The 20,285-nt window shown below is 36.4% G+C and overlaps 1 protein-coding gene across 2 annotated transcripts in view; it reads left to right on the top strand.

The window, feature by feature from the left end:
- The window catches only part of LOC144438250 (septin-7-like), a 48,793-nt gene extending 30,884 nt beyond the window's left edge, over window positions 1-17,909 (top strand). The window contains exons 3-12 of one of the 2 annotated variants that reach the window (XM_078127300.1): window positions 2,725-2,859; window positions 3,843-3,960; window positions 4,661-4,774; window positions 7,435-7,494; window positions 12,301-12,397; window positions 13,095-13,260; window positions 13,717-13,743; window positions 15,352-15,499; window positions 16,142-16,296; window positions 17,039-17,909. In XM_078127300.1, coding sequence (XP_077983426.1) covers window positions 2,725-2,859; window positions 3,843-3,960; window positions 4,661-4,774; window positions 7,435-7,494; window positions 12,301-12,397; window positions 13,095-13,260; window positions 13,717-13,743; window positions 15,352-15,499; window positions 16,142-16,296; window positions 17,039-17,093 — 1,075 coding nt within the window. In that variant the 3' untranslated portion in view covers window positions 17,094-17,909. The remainder of the gene's footprint in view (window positions 1-2,724; window positions 2,860-3,842; window positions 3,961-4,660; window positions 4,775-7,434; window positions 7,495-12,300; window positions 12,398-13,094; window positions 13,261-13,716; window positions 13,744-15,351; window positions 15,500-16,141; window positions 16,297-17,038) is intronic. The other variant, XM_078127299.1, reaches the window with a different exon arrangement.
- Window positions 17,910-20,285: the final 2,376 nt, after the last annotated feature.

Raw genomic sequence — 20,285 nt, 5'->3', positions numbered from 1 at the left:
CAATTGTCCCAGTAGTATCCTCATTGATACAATGATAGCTCTAATATAATCCCGTATATAAACGGCGAAGGCCCTTTTATTTGTGGTAATTTTGCTAAACAATAGGGTAAGTGGTAACAACCTAGCGGCCGACCCAAAGGTTCACCCCCCCCCCCCCCCCCCCCCCCACATCAACAACAAAAATCATATAAAAAGAAAACATCAAGGAAAAGACACAAAAAACTGTCATATCATATAGCATTGTGATAAAGATTACGTAAATTGACTCCTCAATCGGTATCTGAAATAATGGGGTACAATAGCGTTAGGTATATATAGACTCAGTACTCTGTGGAGGCACTAGTTGAAGACGTGTCGGATCGGAGCACGATCTCCGTGCCGTGGTAAATATGGAGGCACTTTTCTGTTTCTGGTCTAACGTCTACCATTTGCACATTATCTGCGCCTCACTATCAAACATTTTATACATGAATATTATTACTATATAATATGCTAGCTGCAGTCGAGGGAAGGTAAAAAAAGGTGTCCAAAACATCTGTTGCTTGACTGGAGTGTCGGTCGGAGTTGGTACAATAAGTCGACTTCCGTTGCACTCTCTCGCTCCAGTACCACTGTAACAGCTAGCTGCATGCTAAACAAGGCAATAGACTAGTGAGCATGACAATGTATCGGGCGTCGAGTTTGTCAACGACGTCATTTACGAATGTTATAAAAACGCGCGGTTTCAAGCTTTAACAAAGAAAGATAGGAAAGGAAAAAGTACTTGATTCTGACCATCAAAATGCATTTACGAGGTCAAATTTGCGCTGCAGGTTACGTGTGTTGCACGTTGAGTAACCTTACATTGAACTGTATGCAAATTATACGATAGAGTACCGCCCATTAAATGACGTCACATCATGAATAAGTAATAGCAAGGGAGATGCGGCAAGGGACAACAGTCGCTCGGGCCTTCGGCCCTCGATCTCGGGCCTTCGGCCCTCAATTTGCGATTAGACTAGTGTTGCGCGGGATCGGAGTTTAGATAAAACTTTGGGCAAAAAAGGCGCGAGCGACTGTCGACAGTCTAGGGAATCGGGTAAAAATTTTCATCCTATCCTATGTAGTTTGATGGGAAACCCTTCATGTGTTTGGAATGACAGGTTTGTTTTACAACAACAAGCAAACATTGTCACAAAGACATGACTCTTCTCCTTGGCTGGGTGTCTGTTATGTAGACAGGCGGATGTCGTCCTCAAAGACATGCCTGCTAAGTCAACCTGTTGTTTCTTGGCATCTATAATACAATGCAATTCTTCATGCTGTAGTTGTCAAGTGGCCTTGGTACGTACCATTGTTTTCTTACAAGTAGGTACACAACTCTTGTCCATGATAACATGTTATGTGTTCAACACAAATTGTAAAAAAATACTGTAGCAGTTTGGTAGGTATGTGTGCTAATACAACATGCATGCATGTATGTATGTGTGTGTGTGTAAATGCATGCATTTTTGCATTTGCAAAGCATGTGTGATGGGAGGGTATATATAGATGCGTGTCTGCCATCTGTCTGGGGAAGAATAGGTGTATGTCCATGTATCTGGTTTTTTTGTATTTGTGCATAAGTGATCTCTAGTTCAGGAATATCGATTTGGAGTAACATGAAGGGTTGGTTTTTTAGATTTCGTTTCTTTGTGTCATTTGTAAATATTGATTTCTTCTCAATATATTTACGTGGACAGGTTGAGACATCTAGAGTGTTAATCAAGGAAGGTGGCGTTCAACTTCAATTGACAATTGTAGATACACCAGGTTTTGGTGATGCCTAAAAGTCCTAAAAGTAAAACCTTATTACAAAAAAAATACAACCAAGTGTGATGTATTACGAAGTGAGTGTATAGGAAACACCCAGTTCAGTAGTATGTAGCTTAGGCTGAGGAATCCAAGCTGCTACATCCATCATGTTGCATACCATTATTGTACGAAACTATCAGTTTGATGGATCACAAATCAGTTGCAAGTATTGGGCTTTTGTCTTGTTACAGACACTAAACCCCATGATGCTACTTTTGTGTGTTCACACGTACAAATACACAGCCCAATAAGTTCTTTATCAGCTTTTAGCTTTAGGTACAGACTCCCCTGTGACTTACTGACCCCATTGTCCTCATAGATTGGATCAATAATTCCACAGAAATTGAGAGCATTGTTTTCCTGAGGCTTTAGATCCTGAGTTATATATATATATATATGGGAGAGAGAAATCTTGTAAGTTTTGTATTTTTCATATATACATTTACACTATCAAATTGACAAGGAAGGAGGGGTGGATAGAGAGAGGGAGGATGGATAGAGACATATATAGAGGGAGACAAAAACGGAGAGAGATAGACAGAAAACTGGGTTGGGGAGTGTTCCAAAGTTTGTAGGTGTGTATGTGTGATAAGTATGTTTGGGTCTGTATGCATATATGTTGGGTGTTGTGTGTGTGTGTGTGTGTGTGTGTGTGTGTGTGTGTGTGTGTGTGTGTGTGTGTGTGTGTGTGTGTGTGTGTGTCTGTCTGTCTGTCTGTCTGTCTGTCTGTCTGTCTGTCTGTCTGTCTGTCTGTCTGTCTGTCTGTCTGTCTGTCTGTCTGTCTGTCTGTCTGTCTGTCTGTCATGGCATGTAACCACAGATTGATACATATGATACACAGCTGCTAGATTATTCATGTAAATCTATTGTCTCTTTTCAATATTTCTCTAGTTGGCAACCAGTCATTGACTACATCGATAACAAATTTGAAGATTATTTAAATTCAGAGTCAAGAGTTAACAGACGTTCAATGCCAGATAACAGAGTGCACAGTTGTCTTTATTTCATAGCACCAACAGGACATGGGTAAGTTTTTAGATTACTCTTAACAGGATTACTTTAAAATAAGTTTGTCAGAAACTTGTTCATGCTCTAACATCATCAATACTTTACTATTGCAATGCCCTTCTGTATGGGCTGCCAGCTAAAGACACTGTCCCACTTCAACATGCCCAAAATACAGCAGCTAGGATTGTGTCACGTACAAAGAAAACAGATCACGTCACATCAGTTCTTTCTGCTCTTCACTGGCTACCTGTATTCAATACAAAGTACTAACTGATCACCTACAAGGCACTCAATGACACTACTCCTGGTTACATCACTGAATTGATCATCGGTACACCCGCAACTCGTTCACTTCGCTCAAATAACAAAAGTCTCCTTCATGTACCCTGCTGTAATACAAATTCTTACCGTGAGCATACATTCTCGTGAGAAGCACCAGTCTTATGGAACAGTATACCACTTGTACTTCATTCTTCTCCAACTGTCGATAAATTCAAGGACATCAAGACACATCTGTTTGCAAGCGCTTTCTAACATTTTACAATGATCTACTATTGTTCTTGTTAAGTGCAATAGAACATTACGTTGTATTGGATTTTTACACTATACAAATTCTTTTGATTGATTGATTGATTGATTGATTGATATTGACTGATGAAATTTATCCAAAAACAACATTATATTCCTTCTTACTTTGTCTTCTCATCTGAGGTTGAAAATGTCAGTTGCAGAGTTTATGTCTGAATACTAATATAGACACAACTTTGTGTTCAGGGAAACTGTTCCTAAACTGCATCTCCTTCTTTCAGGTTGAAACCATAGATAGAGTTTATAACACAGAGACTTGTCTTTGGATTTCAAATCTAGCAATCCTCCATTGGAAGGGATCACTAGATTTAAAAATAGTTGACCACTACTAGTCTCTTGGCCACAGAATTGATGGAGAAACATTACTTTGTGTGTGGGGAAACTGTTTCTAAACTATGTGTTCTTTTTTTCAGGTTGAAGCCATTAGATATAGAGTTTATGAAGAGACTCCATGAGAAAGTCAACATTATACCACTAATAAGTAAAGCGGATACTTTGACTCCTGATGAATGCAGGCAGTTCAAACAACAGGTAAGAAGTGAGAAGGAATCGGGATGTCTTGGTAAAAGATTGGAGTCTAGCCCAGAATACAAACATATTTACCATGATATTTTTGGTAACGATTGGAGTCAGTTACCAGAATACAAACATATGTAGGCCTAAAAAAAATAATTGTTTGGGTCCGGTTACCTGACCACACCTAATTTTTTACTGCCAACCCTAAACTTTTTTTACATATTCAAGAAAAAAATAATAACATCGCAAAAATTGTGAAGTCTCACGAGAAATAGTGGACATGGAAACTGACATCAACTTAAAAAGACAAAATCAAACTGTTCTTCCAATCTGTAATGGCTGTACATCTCAGTGATAGGAAGAAATAAATAACACAGAGACCATTTGGAAAATAATGGAAAACCTGAACTAGACACTCACACATGAAAAAAAATATATAATAAAATAAAATAAAAAATCTACCTACAGCACAGCAGATTGTAGTCAATGGCCAGAATGTACAAAGTTAACGTATTCGTCATGATATTGTTGGTAAAGATTGGCGTCAATGCCCAGAATATACAAACATATTTACCATGATATTTTTGGTAAAGATTGTAGTCAATGCCCAGAATATACAAACATATTTACCATGATATTTTTGGTAAAGATTGTAATCAATGGCCAGAATATACAAACATTCATTGTGATGTTTTCAATATTTTTTCTACTTCAGATAATGAAAGAAATACATGACAACAAGATTAAGATTTATGAATTTCCAGAAATGGAAGAAGATGAAGAAGTGAAAGAAAACAACTCTAAAAATATCCCAGCAGCTAGTTTTAAGGTAATGACAATAATTTCCATTAAAATGTGTTATCATCATAGCTTGTAAAATGGTTATAGTCATACATGTACTCACAACCTTTGCATGTCGTACAGATTATCTCATTTCAAATTTCGAATTTTCACGAATGGTAAAATTATTAGAATAAGGAAATGGAGAGTTCGACATGGCTTGCCAATTTGAGCAGGCGAAATTTCCGTGAATTATAAAAACATAATGGAGAAGTGAATAGTTTGACACAGATTGTCAATTTGAACAGGCGTAATATTTGTGAATTAAAAAGCCATAAGGACAAGGAAATGAACTGGTCGACAAAATTAGTCAATTGAAATAGGGGAAGCATTCCTTTTAGTGTTATCCGAAACTTATACATGTATATTGCGATTGTGCAATCAGAATTGAAATATACTAATTTATTAATATTCAAGAAAGTATAAATAATAAAATTATTCAAATTTGAGTGTCAGCACATAAAAAACTAAAAGCAGTTGATAAGACTACAAAACTAAAAAAAGAAAGCAGTAAATAGTGAGAGTCAAAAAATTTCTTGGAAGCGATTCCCAAATTGAACCCAGAGTCCATGAATTGAACATTCATTCTTGCAATAAATAGTTATTTGTTTGTGATGTATTACCTTGCACCAATAAGTTTGTGGGTGTTAAACTTAACAGCATTACGAAAGTAGGAATCGTTTTATCACCAACAAAGCCTAGTGATTTATCAATCCTCAATAAAAAGGTCAGGTCAAAGGTCTTTGTTTCCAGTCTCAACTTTGACCTTTTAATTTTGAAATGTACAGCTAACATCTGTGACATACAAATGTAGAACTCTGCACTATTATCAACAAGTCATATTTATATAATCAAGGGGGTTATTTATTTGTAGAATTTATGGTAAACAAACCAGCAGATGTATGTTTATATAATATTATGAAACTAGTCGTATAACAATAAATTAAAGGAATGGTCATTGTCAAAAGTTTACTAACCTTTGCCACATAAATCATCAACGCAAATGGAAAATGTCAAATTACTAAATAATGTTTTACTGTATATGAAAATTCAGTTTGAAATGAGAAAATGTGTCGTTATATTTATGGATGGGATAAACGTAAGGTTTAGATCTATGTACCAATATGTAGTCTTTAGTTATTGTGGATTTGTTTAACTCTGTGAAACTCTGGTTTTCAGTAATGGATGGAAGGAGGCCTCAGCTGTCGCATGGTTTTGTAATACAACATTGCATGCCACGACTAGTCTAGTCAGATCTTGTTTTTTTCTGCCAGCTTAGTTTCATTGTGGTAAAATAAAGTGTTCTTCTTTTACTGTGCTATCAGCTCCTATGTAAACAATGATCTATGAAGTAAACCAACTAAAGGGTGTTGTATATGGCTTACTCTAAGTTTACATACATGCATGGCTCATCTTCAGGTGATTTCACCAGTGTGAGCGAACTTGGGGATCAGTCCCACTTCAGGCAAGAAACTTGGAGTGTAGTGGTCACCCCTCCTTCTTTCCGTTCATAAGATAAAAAAAAAAGCTTCGACATGTTAGAAATAAAATGCTTTCCCTTGAATATGAAAACTGTGTAGATACCGTTCTTAACCCTTGTGACACCACATCGTTGTATACGATGACAGTCCCTTCTGGATCGTCATGTCGTGTCAGAATATACATTGACAAGCTCACTCATTTGCATAAAGTATGTCATTTATAAGGCCATCAAATGTTTTCAAGGGCTACACAGTCTAGAGGCTAGCCATGGGATTGAACAGAGATGTTGAGATTCAAAGCCATGGAAGCCTCTAGACTGACAGTTACATGTTCAGACAAAAATTTCATTGCCGATACAGATAGTCTTTTGCACCTTATGTTATGTGTAGATATGGCAGGCAACCATTTGGAACTTGTGTATGGTACAAAAAACAAATTAAAAAGATTGCAGATCTTTTGACTTAATTCCTTTCCATTTTTGTAACAATGATTAGTGGAAAATAAGTACTTGTGATTCTGTATAGATAAAATTAAAAAACCAAAATGTTCAATCTATACTTACTAAACCATCATCTTTCTCTGATCTTGTCTATGGCTTACCTTGACTACATTCTGTATTTATTTTCTACTGTTCCAAACTTTTGGTATCTAGAAAAACAAACCACAACACAGCTTGCAAACTTTGCAAACTATTTTGTATGGCCTGGTATATCTACCTCCACAGTTGATATCTTGTTGCCATGGATAACTTAGAATAAGCCCTCATTCGCCATCGTGTTGCCATGGTGACTTTAGAATAAACCCACAAGTGCCATTTTGTTGCCATGGTGAACTTAGAATGAACCCATACTTACAATCTTGTTGCCATGGTGAATTTAGAATAGGCCCAAACTTGATACTTTGTTGCCATGGTTACCTTGAATAAGCCCACACTTGCCATCTTGTTGCCATGGTGAATTTAGAATAAGCCCACACTTACCATCTTGTTGCCATGGTGACCTTAGAATATGCCCACACTTGCCATGTTGTTGCCATGGTGAACTTAGAATAAGCCTATACAAATACATATATAAAAGAATTGATGATCTTTACTGTCATGCATCATCTTTTTAAGTTCTTGTTTTCCTGTGTGTATGAATATTTCCAATGCTTTATTTCTGTTGTCAGAGGCGATTTGATACTAAAGAAAAAGAAACAGTCAAAATAAAAGAAAAACCGAGTCTGAAGGTATCTACATATAAACCTCCGTCAATGTAGTAATTATTTTGTAGTCCTGTATATACTCTGTATATATAAGGTCAATGACAAATACTAAAAATATAGCAGTTTGGCGCACTTCCTATGTTTGGGCTCTAGTAACGGTTTTAGCAGTGATATTTTAGAGGGTGAATTAAGAAAAAAAGTAGTATCAGTCTGATAGTTGTATTTATTTGTTCTATTTGATTAGAGTAGATGGTGTTTAGCAAGTAGAAGGTATAAAATGAAGAAGAAAAAAGTTGTAGGCTTTTTTTTTTGCGCTAACTTAAAAATGAATGTGATGTTGGTAATAGCCTGGTTCCATGATGTATATTATAGGCCATATATATCTCTGCAGTCAATATTAAAGAGATTGCTGCCTGATGTAATTTCTATTGAATGTTATCTCAGTTTTTCTTGTTCTGGACAAAATCTACCTGAGTTCACTAGGTATTTTATCAGGGTCCCCCCCCCCTCCCAATTTCAGGTATTTAAATCAATGGAAGAATCCCCCCTCCCCCATTACCAGGGTTCTTCTCCCCCTTCCTGCCCAATTCAAAGTACAATGGAAGAATCCCCCCTCCCCAATCCCCCCTCCCCCATTACCAGGGTTCTTCTACCCCTTCCTTTCTAATTCAAATTACTTAAATCTATGGGAGAATCTCTCCCCCCCCCCCCCCCCCCCAATTACCAGGGTTCCAATACCATAGTAGTATAGTTTCCATAAAGTATCGTTACGATTTACACCTCCACTCACATGGTTTAGTTAGAGACCACATTGGCATCTAGACTAATACCATAGCAAAGTCCAACAGTCTTCAGGAAAACAACTGATAGCTGCAGCAGTATTTTTTGTGCAGGTTTTTGAAAAGTGGTAACAGAAAGACATGAATTGGTTAAAACAAGCATAGTTTCCCATATTTTGTACAATGCCATCATTTTGATTGTGAACCCTGGTGAATGCATTGGAAACTTGGGTAGTTTCTCCTACTTTACTTAACAGTAGTGTCTAGTCGAGTCATATGGGATTTTGACTGTTGTGTTGGGAGACTTGAGTCAAAATCTCCACACGAGTAGATACTAGGTGTCCTACTTTATAATATTGCTCTTCACTAAAAACACTGGTACAGAACCATGGTAAAATGACACTGGGAACTCAGGTAGAATATTACCTACTTTGCAGCCCTTAGCAAAGACACTGTACAAATATCATGATGTGTGTACAGAAAGTCCAATATTGAATTTAATAACTATACTGTGAAGGCAAACAAATACTGATAGAATGTGATAAGTGTAGTGGAACCATGGAACCAGGCATTATAAAAGCAATGCTATCTACTGTATCACAACTTTTCATCACAGAATGAAACAGAGAAATGTACAGATTTGGATATTAATGGAACAGAAAGGAGCCTCGTATCTTTGCAGGACTTCTATATGTGCTAACTTTGCAATGAAATTATGTATTTTCTCATAATAAATAACTGTTTACACTACTCATTAAATCAATGTTCCAAATTACAGTGAAATTATTTTCCAACGGAATTTTTTTTTTTTTTTTTTTTTTTTTTTTTTTTTTTTTGCAAAATGTGCGAAAATCAACTTTCCAAACTTGCATTACTGATCTTTCTGTTCCTGAACACTTCAATTCAGCATTTCTCGCTAAACATACGCCAATATTGCAGTTTTAAAGTTTATAATGGCTGGAAGATGGTATTTTCATGAAGACATGAAGCCTCTATACTTGGCTTCCAAGGCTACATATGCCAAAAATACTATATAATTTCGTGATTTGCTTCTCCTGGAAAACCCTTCAAAGGAAAATTGGACGGAACTGTAACAAAACTCGTACTTGTGTTGAAAAATGATGATAGAGCCATGAATATCCAAATCGGTATTGATTCATTGTGACGAAAAGTTGGAATGTTTTGAAGTTTACATTATATGCTGCTATTGTGGACTGTAAAAATTGAATATCTGCATAATACACATGAAATGAATTTCTTTTTGTCGAAAGGGGAAAAGTAGCTAGTTTGATATATCGCTTACAGCTTAATGTAACGTCAATCAATAGTGGCATCAATTTGAAAGTTAAAATCAAAGGTCAAAAACAGAAGTGAATTTGAGAGCCAAACAAAGGGTTGTGCTTGACAATGCATAACATATAAATCATAAGCTGCCCTTTCTCTCTCTCTCTTTCTTTCCCCCTTCCTTTTCTAACAGCCATTATTTTAACAAGCTCAGTGCATGGTTGACTGCAACAGGTTCAAATAATGCTGCTGCTGCTGTTGCTGCCGCCGCTGCTGCATGTCAGAGTAACTTGTAATAAATGAATTCTAACAGTACATCTATACATAAATGTATACATACATACCATACTGCATGTAAATACACAGACACACACACACACACACACAGACACACACAGACACACACACACACACACACACACACACACACACACTTAGTCAACAGGTGGGACATGGTGTTTGTTTTCATATTTCATTTATTTTCATTCAACTTATTCTTGTATTAATTTGCTTTCTCCCCCATTCATCATTTGATTTCTTTGTGTTTTGTAACCACATTTGACTCAGACTCTGTTACAGTATTGACATGATCCTGCATGGTTGGTTGTGTATCCTGGGTACTAATTGTCATTTCTAATACAGTATTATGATTTTTTAGCACAACTGAACTGAGGTTCAGTAGTGCTATAGGGATCGCCTGGCGTCTGTCTGTCTGTCTGTGTGTGTGGATGTGTGTGTGTGTGTGTGTGTGTGTAAACAACTTAAAGTCAAAAACCACTGAACCGATTGCCACGATATTTGGTGGGTCCATTACCTTGGGTGTCTAGTTGGGAAATTGTTCAAATCAAAATGATCGCATCACAAGTGTGTGATTTGGGTCAAAAAATGTGATTTTTGGTCAAAAAACTTAAACTCAGAAACTGCTGGGCAGATTGGTGCGAAATTTGGTGGAAACATTCTTAAGGGGGTGTAAAGTAAGATTTGTTCATGACGGGATGATTCCATCAGTGATATGCAAATTAGGGCTAAAAATGTGTCTTTTTGGTTAAAAATCTATAATTCCAAAACTACTGAGCAGATTGGGCTGAAATTTAATGGGAATGTATCTAGGGATGTATGGACAAAGAAATATTAAGCATACCACGATTCCATGAGTGATATGCAAATTAGGTGTAAAAATGTTCATTTTTGGTCAAAAACTTATATCTCAAAAAGTACTAGGTCACCGAGTCTGAAACTTGGTGAGATGTTTCTGAGTGTTATTCTTCAAAACGTTTTGACAAAATTGGCCCTAGCGACCATGACCACGCCCTTAGCAACAACCAAATGGCAGTATATTTTGGTCAAATAACAACATCATCTGGTAGGCAAATGAGTAAACATTCAAAAAATGTATGCAAATACCATAGCAACCATGACCACGCCCATAGCAACAGCCAAGCGGTCTTGAATTTCACAAAGATAACAACAGGGATTAATAGACAATTGAATAAACATTCAAAAAATGTATGTAAATATGCCTAGCAACAAGACCACGCCCATAGCAACAGCCAAATAATCACATATATTGCAAAGATAACAACAGGAATAGAAGACAAATGAATAAACATTCAAAAAATGTATGCAAGTGTGCCTAGCAACAAGACCACGCCCATAGCAACAGCCAAATGATCACATATATTGCAAAGATAACAATGGGGATTAATAGACAATTGAATAAACATTCAAAAAATGTATGTAAATATGCCTAGCAACAAGACCACGTCCATAGCAACAGCCAAATGATAGCATATATCGTAAAGATAGCAACATGGTTGGATAGGCAACTGGATAGTCATTCACCAAATGAACACTTATTGTTAGCATGGACTACCATATGGATAAACATTTTTAAAAACTGTACAGTTGTGCTACAACGCCATTGGCGGTATTTTTATTAGTCTATATGCATTTATGTTTGTCAACAATATTATTTTGTCTTCACATGTATTTTATTTATTATTTTATCAGTGCAACACTTTGGCATAAAACAGATTATACATATAGGTCAAACAGTGTGTTGGTGAATTCTCACATCTTGAACACTCGTGCACACAAACATTTCTACACGCAATAAACACAGATCACAAACAAGCGTGCATGTGCATATGCATGCATGAAAACAACAAAACATGCTCATAAAAACATGCACGCTGCCATACGTACATACGTATGTACATGCATGCATGCGTGCGTGCGTGCATACATAAACATATACATACATGTATGCGAGGACTTGCATGCGTGCATGCATACATACATACATACATACATACACATGCATGCATGTATACATGTATGCATGTAGACATGTACATACACACACATGTATACACATGCACATGTACATACACATGCAAACACACATACATACACACATACATATTATACACATATACACACATGTATAGATATACACACATGTGCATGCACACGCACACAAGCAAACAAACAATTTCAGCTACAATATGTGTATGTTCATTTCTGTGTAGGTAATACATTGATGTAGAAGCCATCTTTGTTTCAGATATGTACAATGTTTGTCAAATTTCTCAAGTATCAACTTTTGTATGTGTTCTATTGTCTTGTCTTCACATATACAATAATACATACATATACCATGTAACTAGCCATACACAGACAGACCTTCAAAACAAACAAAACTTTACTCCACTACTACTTACCCGACATTACAGCCAAATAATATTATCGTTGATTGTGATTCCAGGAGAGAGTACCATTTGCAGTTGTTGGTAGTAACACAATTTTAGAAGTCAATGGCAGGAAAGTCCGAGGAAGACATTATCCATGGGGCATTGTCGAAGGTATGCAGGCTTACTCTGGATTTACTAATGATTGCCATGATTGTAGACACAGAGCCCATTACACGTTTTTGCTATCCTGAGCAATTCATGCTAAAGTTGTAGCTTAATTTTACTAAGTTATAGGGTGCTACAACATCATAGAGACTAAGGTGTCTGTGTGAAAATTTTGTCAAAATCAAAACTATACTTTTAATTTCTGTTTTAACAGTATAGAAGTAAGTTTCACTGCTTGTGAATCCTTGCCTCAATTGTTAATTTCTAATAAGGGCGCACTAGCAGTGTAACTTGCAGACGAAGTGTCACATAATGTAATTCGAAACTGTGAGTACCAGTGCACTCTCTAAAGTCTCTTTGACTTGCCACTGAAACACGGCAATTTCTTGTGACCCAGCAAAATATAGTGTTCCCCTATCTCTTAGTGTGTAGTGACCCAAAGAAAGCCAGGTTTTTATCATCCTGACCCACAACACAAAAAGTTTGTCGTTCATTTAGAGGACACACTGGTGCTTACTCAGCTGTCCTTTTGAGTACAAAATTGGTCATTGTATTAACGTAACTAAACTACAGTGTGGTCTGGTGATATAAGAAAGTTTTGTGATGTTAGTTAGGTTAGGTATTTGGGTACAAATGATTGGCCCTGGTTAGATATGCCCTGCATTTCAATACAAATCATTGTATTGTTATGTATCTCTTGTAGTTGAAAACCTGGAACACAGTGACTTTGTCACACTCCGGAATCTAATACTTCGAACACACATGCAAGACTTGAAGGATGTTACAAACAACGTTCATTATGAGAATTTCAGATGTCGAAAACTGACACAGGTTACCGCAGGAGATAACAAGCCAGCCAGGTCCAGCAAGTAAGTTTTGTTAACATTACAAATTATTTTTTTAATGAAATTGTAGAAATGACCTTGTTTGTCCCATATAGCTTTGGAGTTGTATGTTTCTATTTTATAAGATATTTTGATGTTGTATATTGTAACCTCTTTATAATGGACTCTCACAAAGTGAACAATCCCTTACCACAAACCTACATGTTTCCCAAATGATAGAGGGCGCCCTTTGCTGTCATGAACACTTCACTTTACCAAGCATTTTTCATGTTCCCTACCTACCTTTCGTTTGTTGTAAAGAGGTCACAAGCATATTTCCATGCATTTTGATATATCCCCATCATTTGCTAGCTGTGAGATGGTTGTTCCGTTCTACTACTAGATCACAGAATTGAAAGGAGTTAAAAAAAGTGATGAAACTCTGTAATATTGTGGCAACTCGGCTAGCATGTTATTATGTCAATGTTCTTTTTGTTGTAGGAAAGATGACAGGGCTCATAGTTCCAGGTATGAAACATGTTCAGTGAAATCACCATAAAGCAATGGATTAAAAGTGCGATAATGCGTCAATATTCTCGTGCTTTTTTGTAGACTTTTCATGTCATTATAAAGCTGAATGGTATACTTGGGGCCTCATCTAGAAACCCAAAATCACGCCTACTAACACTTTTCATGCAGTTGTCTCTATCCACGCCATTCATGTCTTCTCTATACACCCATTCATTCACTCATGCATTCATTCATGCAGTCTTGTCTACCTATACCCACCCATTCATGCTGTCTTTTACAGTAGCGTCATCACTTTCTGATTGGAACTATCAAGACTACAGAATTGTGTATCTCAGCTGTGACGTAGCTGTGAGACTGCAATTTTGAGAGATTTGCTTATGGAATACTTCCTGTCTCTCTCTTTAGATAATATCTTTTAGTAAATACAGATTGTATTAAAGGACATGGCAGTAAATGTTAACAAGACAGAGACAATGAGATTGGCATTTCCTTTGATATTATCTGTATTTATTACATTTATTTAAAAAGTTGTGTCAAATTCATAGTGATTTAGTCAAGAGCATTACAATATACAAAGTTATTGACCAGGTTTTCATGTATGTTTTGTACCCCCTAACTTGCCTAATATGATTGGTGGATACTATCAAAACTATATTGTTTATACCCCCTAACTTGCCTAATATGATTGGTGGATACTATCGATGCTGAATTGTCTATTCCCCCTAACTTGCCTAATATGATTGGTGGATACTATCGACACTGAATTGTCCATACCCCCTAACTTTCCTAATATGATTGGTGGATGCTATCAACACTGAATTGTCCATACTCCCTAACTTGCCTAATATGATTGGTGGATATATCGACATTGTATTGTCTAAACCCCCTAACTTGCCTAATATGATTGGTGGATATATCAACATTTTATTGTCTAAACCCCCTAACTTGCCTAATATGATTAGTGGATACCATCGACACTGAGTTGTCCCATATAGTGATTCCTTACTTGTGCCTCCATTTCAAGATGTGTGCATCCAATGCGTTATATTCCAGTTTCCATGTATTTGTAACCATTTCCAACAGGAACATCATGTGGAGGGCACCCTAGATAAGAAAATACATGGGCTCAAACTTTTAAAATGGATGCCAACATCATGATAGTGTGCAAAAGTGCATGTAAAAAAGTACTTCATAAGGTTCTAGAAATCATACTTGGAAAGGAAGAGTATCCATCTTTGCAATAAAAATATGACGAAAAGACACTGAAAAGTATACCACATGTCATTAAAAGTACAAAGTTAGGGGTGCTTTCTGATTTGTCAATTTGCAGGATTTGTCAAGTTTCGAGATAATAAGTTTTTGGCCTTGTGAGGGCGTGCTTCATACATGAAAATTTGGTCAGCAGGACTGAAGAGAAGGGAAATGTAATCACAATCTCACGATAATTCAAGTTGTCTAAAACTTAGAAATTTAGAATTTTTGCCTTCAAAAGTGTCAGGTGAGGTTAGGAGAGATATGCCATACGACGATGCTACTGTGTTGTTTAGTTTATCATTGTGTTCAAGTTACTTACAAAATATCCCTTCTCTGTTTTCACACCCACAGAGTCTCTACAAAGAATCCGATGGCTCAGTTTGACGAAGAAAGGCGAGAACACGAAATGAAGATGAAAAAGATGGAAGCTGAGATGGAACAGGTGTTTGAAATGAAAGTCAAGGAGAAGAGACATAAGCTAAAAGAATCGGAAGGAGAGGTAAGTAATTGTGGTGTCAAATGAAAGGAAAAAACTTTAATGGTATGTTTATAGATGTTAAAACAGGGGTAGTATGGCATTGCCAATATGTGATGTTTAGAAGACAATGTTTGTTCACAGGATAACCACATTTCTCATCACACCAGACATTTAAAATTGTAAACCCAACATGGGAACATGTTTGATATTCTAAAACTCTGCAACATTATGTTAAATTTGGCTGTGTTGTAACACTGTATAGGGTAGAATTCTCATTGACTACTTGACACAACATGCTTATCAGTTGTATTTTGTTTCTTGATTTTGAAGGCAAACAAGTCTATTTAGGTGTGACACATAGTTGTCTGTTGTATGAAAATTAAGGCTGTTTTGGACAAACATATATGTAATGATAAGAGAACCCCCCCCCCCCCCCCCCCATAACATGAGAGTGACAGTATGACATAGTCAGGGATATTTGCACTTGTGTTTGTGTTGTTTTCTGCTGCACTTGTCACTTGGTTACGTTCATGGCTGCTGAGAACATCACAAACACATGCAATTACTGTGAATACACCAGACTGGTACTCTCACATCATGAGGGTCTGTCATTCTGAGATTGTCACATGCCAAATGAACTTGTATTTATACTTGTTTTTCCAGTTACAAAAACGATATGAGCAAATGAAAAAGAGTTTGGAACAGCAGCAAAAGGATCTAGAGGAGAAACGACTTCAATTTGAGCGAGAAAAACAGAATTTTGAAGAAACTCAAAAAGTAAGGGAAGAAGAACTGAGGAAAAGGGTAGACAATGCCAAGTAAGTACTGCTGTTCTAATAAGTACCATGTCCTAGAACATCCTGTTATGGCGCCCTCTGTAGGTGAAAATACAAAATGTGAAGTTATGGGGTTTGTACCATATATTACATAAGGACTGCTAATGGAATGGGAACCAGTACATTGTTCTCTAAATTTCATTGCATATAGTATATAACTTAGATGAATTGCATTGTGGTATTCTCTTCAAAACATATACATAGACAGTGTATACTATTATTATTGTTCAGTACTGCTAAGATACATGTACTGATTGATATCAACTTAGTACACACAGAAAGCAACAAGTAACTCACTTTTTCTGTGGAACATGAGTACACACGTCCACACCCCTATGTACACACACAGACACACATTCACACACCCATTCACACAGATACACAGACACAGACACACACACAGATACACAGACACAGACACACACACATATATTTAGGCATATGTATGCATACATACACACAAACACCCACCCACACACTGACACATTTCAATATGTGCATCAGTCTCTCAATCCCATCTCCAGTTGAATGACCATCAGCCTAGTAGTAGTGAAGATATTATGATACAGTTTGTGAAAACAGTTTGTTTTTAAGAAACAATTTCTTTCAGCTAACACAGTGAACCACTGTATATCTGTTTATTCCAGTTACCAATTTTAAATTATTATTTTTTTTAAATGTTACCAACTTTCTTATGACTGAATGTTGACTATTTCTTTTACAGAACACTGGACTACAACAAGAAAGGCAAAGAAAAGAAGAAAGCTTCTCTATTTTGAAACCGGTGTCCACTCATTAGGACTATAGTTGTCGTAAGATTTGAAGTAAAAATCATCAACGTTTAGTATCTGTGGCTAGAACTAACGCTGTGTAAATTCAACAGCTTACAAAAAAACCCAACATGATGATGGGAAATTATGTGAACACAGCGAATTTACACGATCTCTGCCAAGATGGTCATCACTACTCACTCTATTTTGGAAGTGATGCAACAAATAGAATAGCTACGATATTAGAGATAGTTAACATAGTCACTTTCATGTATATTATCTTAACAAAGTAAACAACAATAACAACGTAAACAACAACAACAACAACAAAGGAAACTTCGTGTTGGTTTGATGAACTAACACTAATTGCAAATTATTTGTAATCTGAGAGATTTTGAGGGAAAGGAGATCAATATGTAACTTTTTGATCGTGACAAATTATTGGATTACTGAATTTCCTATCTACATTAACATTGCAGCTTAATTCTAATTTTTGCGCTGTTTTTTTTTTTTTGACAGCAGAAATTTTAATGATAGATTTCATTTTCTTGTTCGTTTATAAAAATGTTTGTTTTTTCTTCCAAGACAGACTGGTGCTCATATTTATGACGTTACGTTTTTTTTGTACGACATGTACGACTTTTTTTTCAAACTCAACATGTAACAAGAAAGTTGCAGATCTCACTTAAAAATAATTCTGATAGTGTTTCTGTGTGTTATACTCAAAATTGATAAGTATTCTATTTATAGTAAATGCGTTTTCAGGATCAGTTAGATATTTGAGATCTCTGTTCAATTCATTGCTGTACTAGTACCTGTACAAGCCCCCCCCCACCACACACACACACACACACACACACACACACACACACACACACACACACACACACATATCACTCAAACAACCCTTGTCCACCCTCGCCTCCCCTCTACACCACCACCCTCAAAACTCCCACCTCCCTCTACACCACCACCTTCAAAATCTTCACCTCCCCTCTACACCACCACCCCCAAAACCCCCACCAAGTATATTTTTCTTCACACTGTCAGCTTATGTTTAAATTCGGAACTGCACAGTTTTGATATTTCCAGCTTTTGAAAAACTGTTCTGTTGAAAGACTCAGGACCTAGTCAGTAATTTTATTACATTGCCAAAGCACAATTGTGAGCAGAGACTATGCCTTAAGTTGTGTATTGAGCCCACTGGTAATGATATTTACATAGAAGCCATTGTCCTAACTTTAAGGCTACTTCATTTCCCTCGTTCTCTGATACCCCCCCCCCCCCATACACCCCTGCCCCTGCCCACATCTCTTCCTACCCCTTGGCTTATGCTGTACAGCAAAGGAATTGGGCTTGAAGTAAACCTAGTAGTACAGTAAGTAGCAGATACAGTAATACACATCAGTACACATGACCGTGATAATACTGTCAATTCTCAAAACATTAATTCCACAAAATTATCCCAAAAAAAGTGGAAGAAATGGGAAAAAAATCAAAGGCAACTTGGTAATGCAAAATTCAAAACTTACAGATAAAAGCTAAATTTTCAGACTCCAGTCAAATCTTCATTCATGGTAGATGGTACAGATATAGCAAAAAAAGTTATTCTCCCTTTTTCTACTTCGTATATAGATCACGTGATCGAATGGTTGACAAAAACAAAAATAAATTTACAAGAAACTGTGTTTATTTTATCAGATTTCCCCCTAACAATGGTTCTAGAACTACAAACTCACTCGTATTGTCTAAATTGATATTTTGAAAAAAACATTCACTTTTGTTTTCTATGCATCTATACTATTTAATTATTACATTATGTTATTTTGATCTCTAGCATTAGTCTTATCATTTAAGTGGTATTGTATATAGATTCTGCTGTTGTCATGGAAACATACCAATTTTTTTTTTATAACAGAGAAAAACACTAACCAGTTATTGTAAAATATGGGCGTATTTCTTAAAAACAGGCATAAGAGGGTATTGGGGGGGGGGGTAATTTGAGGGGTCGTAGCGATCTAAAATTCATAGTAGATGTCAGAATAGTATTCTTACTATAAACACCTATTAGGTTTTACTTTAGTGTTGAAATTCTGGAAAAAGCCGTGGAACTTTTTAGTTAGGAAAATGTAGTTATTCACCGTGCGCCGCTAAAGATCTGAAATTTTGTGTAGGATGGAATTTCTAATTTGAAATCTGTATATATACTTCTGATGTAGTGAGTGCCTTCCAAGAAAAGTAGAATGAAAAACAGCATCCTTCTGTATGCATTAGCTTTTATTCTAAGAAACCTGGTCAGTAAGATCTCTGTATACGGACACCTCGCAGTGTAGTCGACTAGTCTGTACGATGCGAAATGTCATAATACCATCTCTCAGTCTGAAGAGAGGTTGATTATGGCAAAATGACACAACATATCGCACAGTCTTAGTGGACTTACTGTGGTCATCAATACTGATAAACACAGATCTCAGGGGGTGTTGCCTGATTCCCCCATCCGTAATGTTAGCTCGCTAGCTTGATCATGAATATTTATGATTCTCTAAGAATGGGAAAGTGGTACCACCTGTGCTTTCAATATGACAAGTCCCCCGAGGTAGCTGTAAAGTAGAATGTTCAATACTACATAGTATTGGTTGAAAATTGTTTCCAGGATTTCTAGATAGCGTATGCCAATGTAGAAATTTTTAAAATATTGACGTTTTAGAACTATATTGAAAAAGAGGAGAGTAGATATGTTGAAATGGTTTAATGGGAAGGGGGTTACTACTAATGATGATATTACATATAAGAGACTTTTTGAGGTATACCTTCAAGATATTCTGCCTAGATAACGAGTCAGCAGTTTGGATGAGTTTTTTTTCCAACTATTATAAGCCCAACCACTGTTTAAACTCTATTTGTGTATATTACTCTGAAGTTCAATAGCAGCATTTAGGTGAAAGGGTTCATCCAGTAACAGCTGATTGAGACAATTTCCTCTTTGTCTGACAGAAACCCCCAAACTTGTTCTCCTTCCCCAGTTTTGGGACATTTTACCAGAAAATAAAATCAGTATCACCTATTCTTTCACTAACTGCCATTTAATGTATTTATTTATAAGTATAGATCATGTTCATTTTTTTATTACTGTGTCAATGTAGACTCCACAAGGTAGATATATGTGGTTGCTAAAATTATATATCACTCAGAGATTGTCTA

This window comes from Glandiceps talaboti, chromosome 7, assembly GCF_964340395.1.
Source record: "Glandiceps talaboti chromosome 7, keGlaTala1.1, whole genome shotgun sequence".
In the NCBI taxonomy this organism is placed as follows: domain Eukaryota; kingdom Metazoa; phylum Hemichordata; class Enteropneusta; family Spengelidae; genus Glandiceps; species Glandiceps talaboti.
The sequence above is the reverse complement of the archived record's forward strand: the minus strand, read 5'-3'. Positions and strand labels throughout refer to the sequence as shown.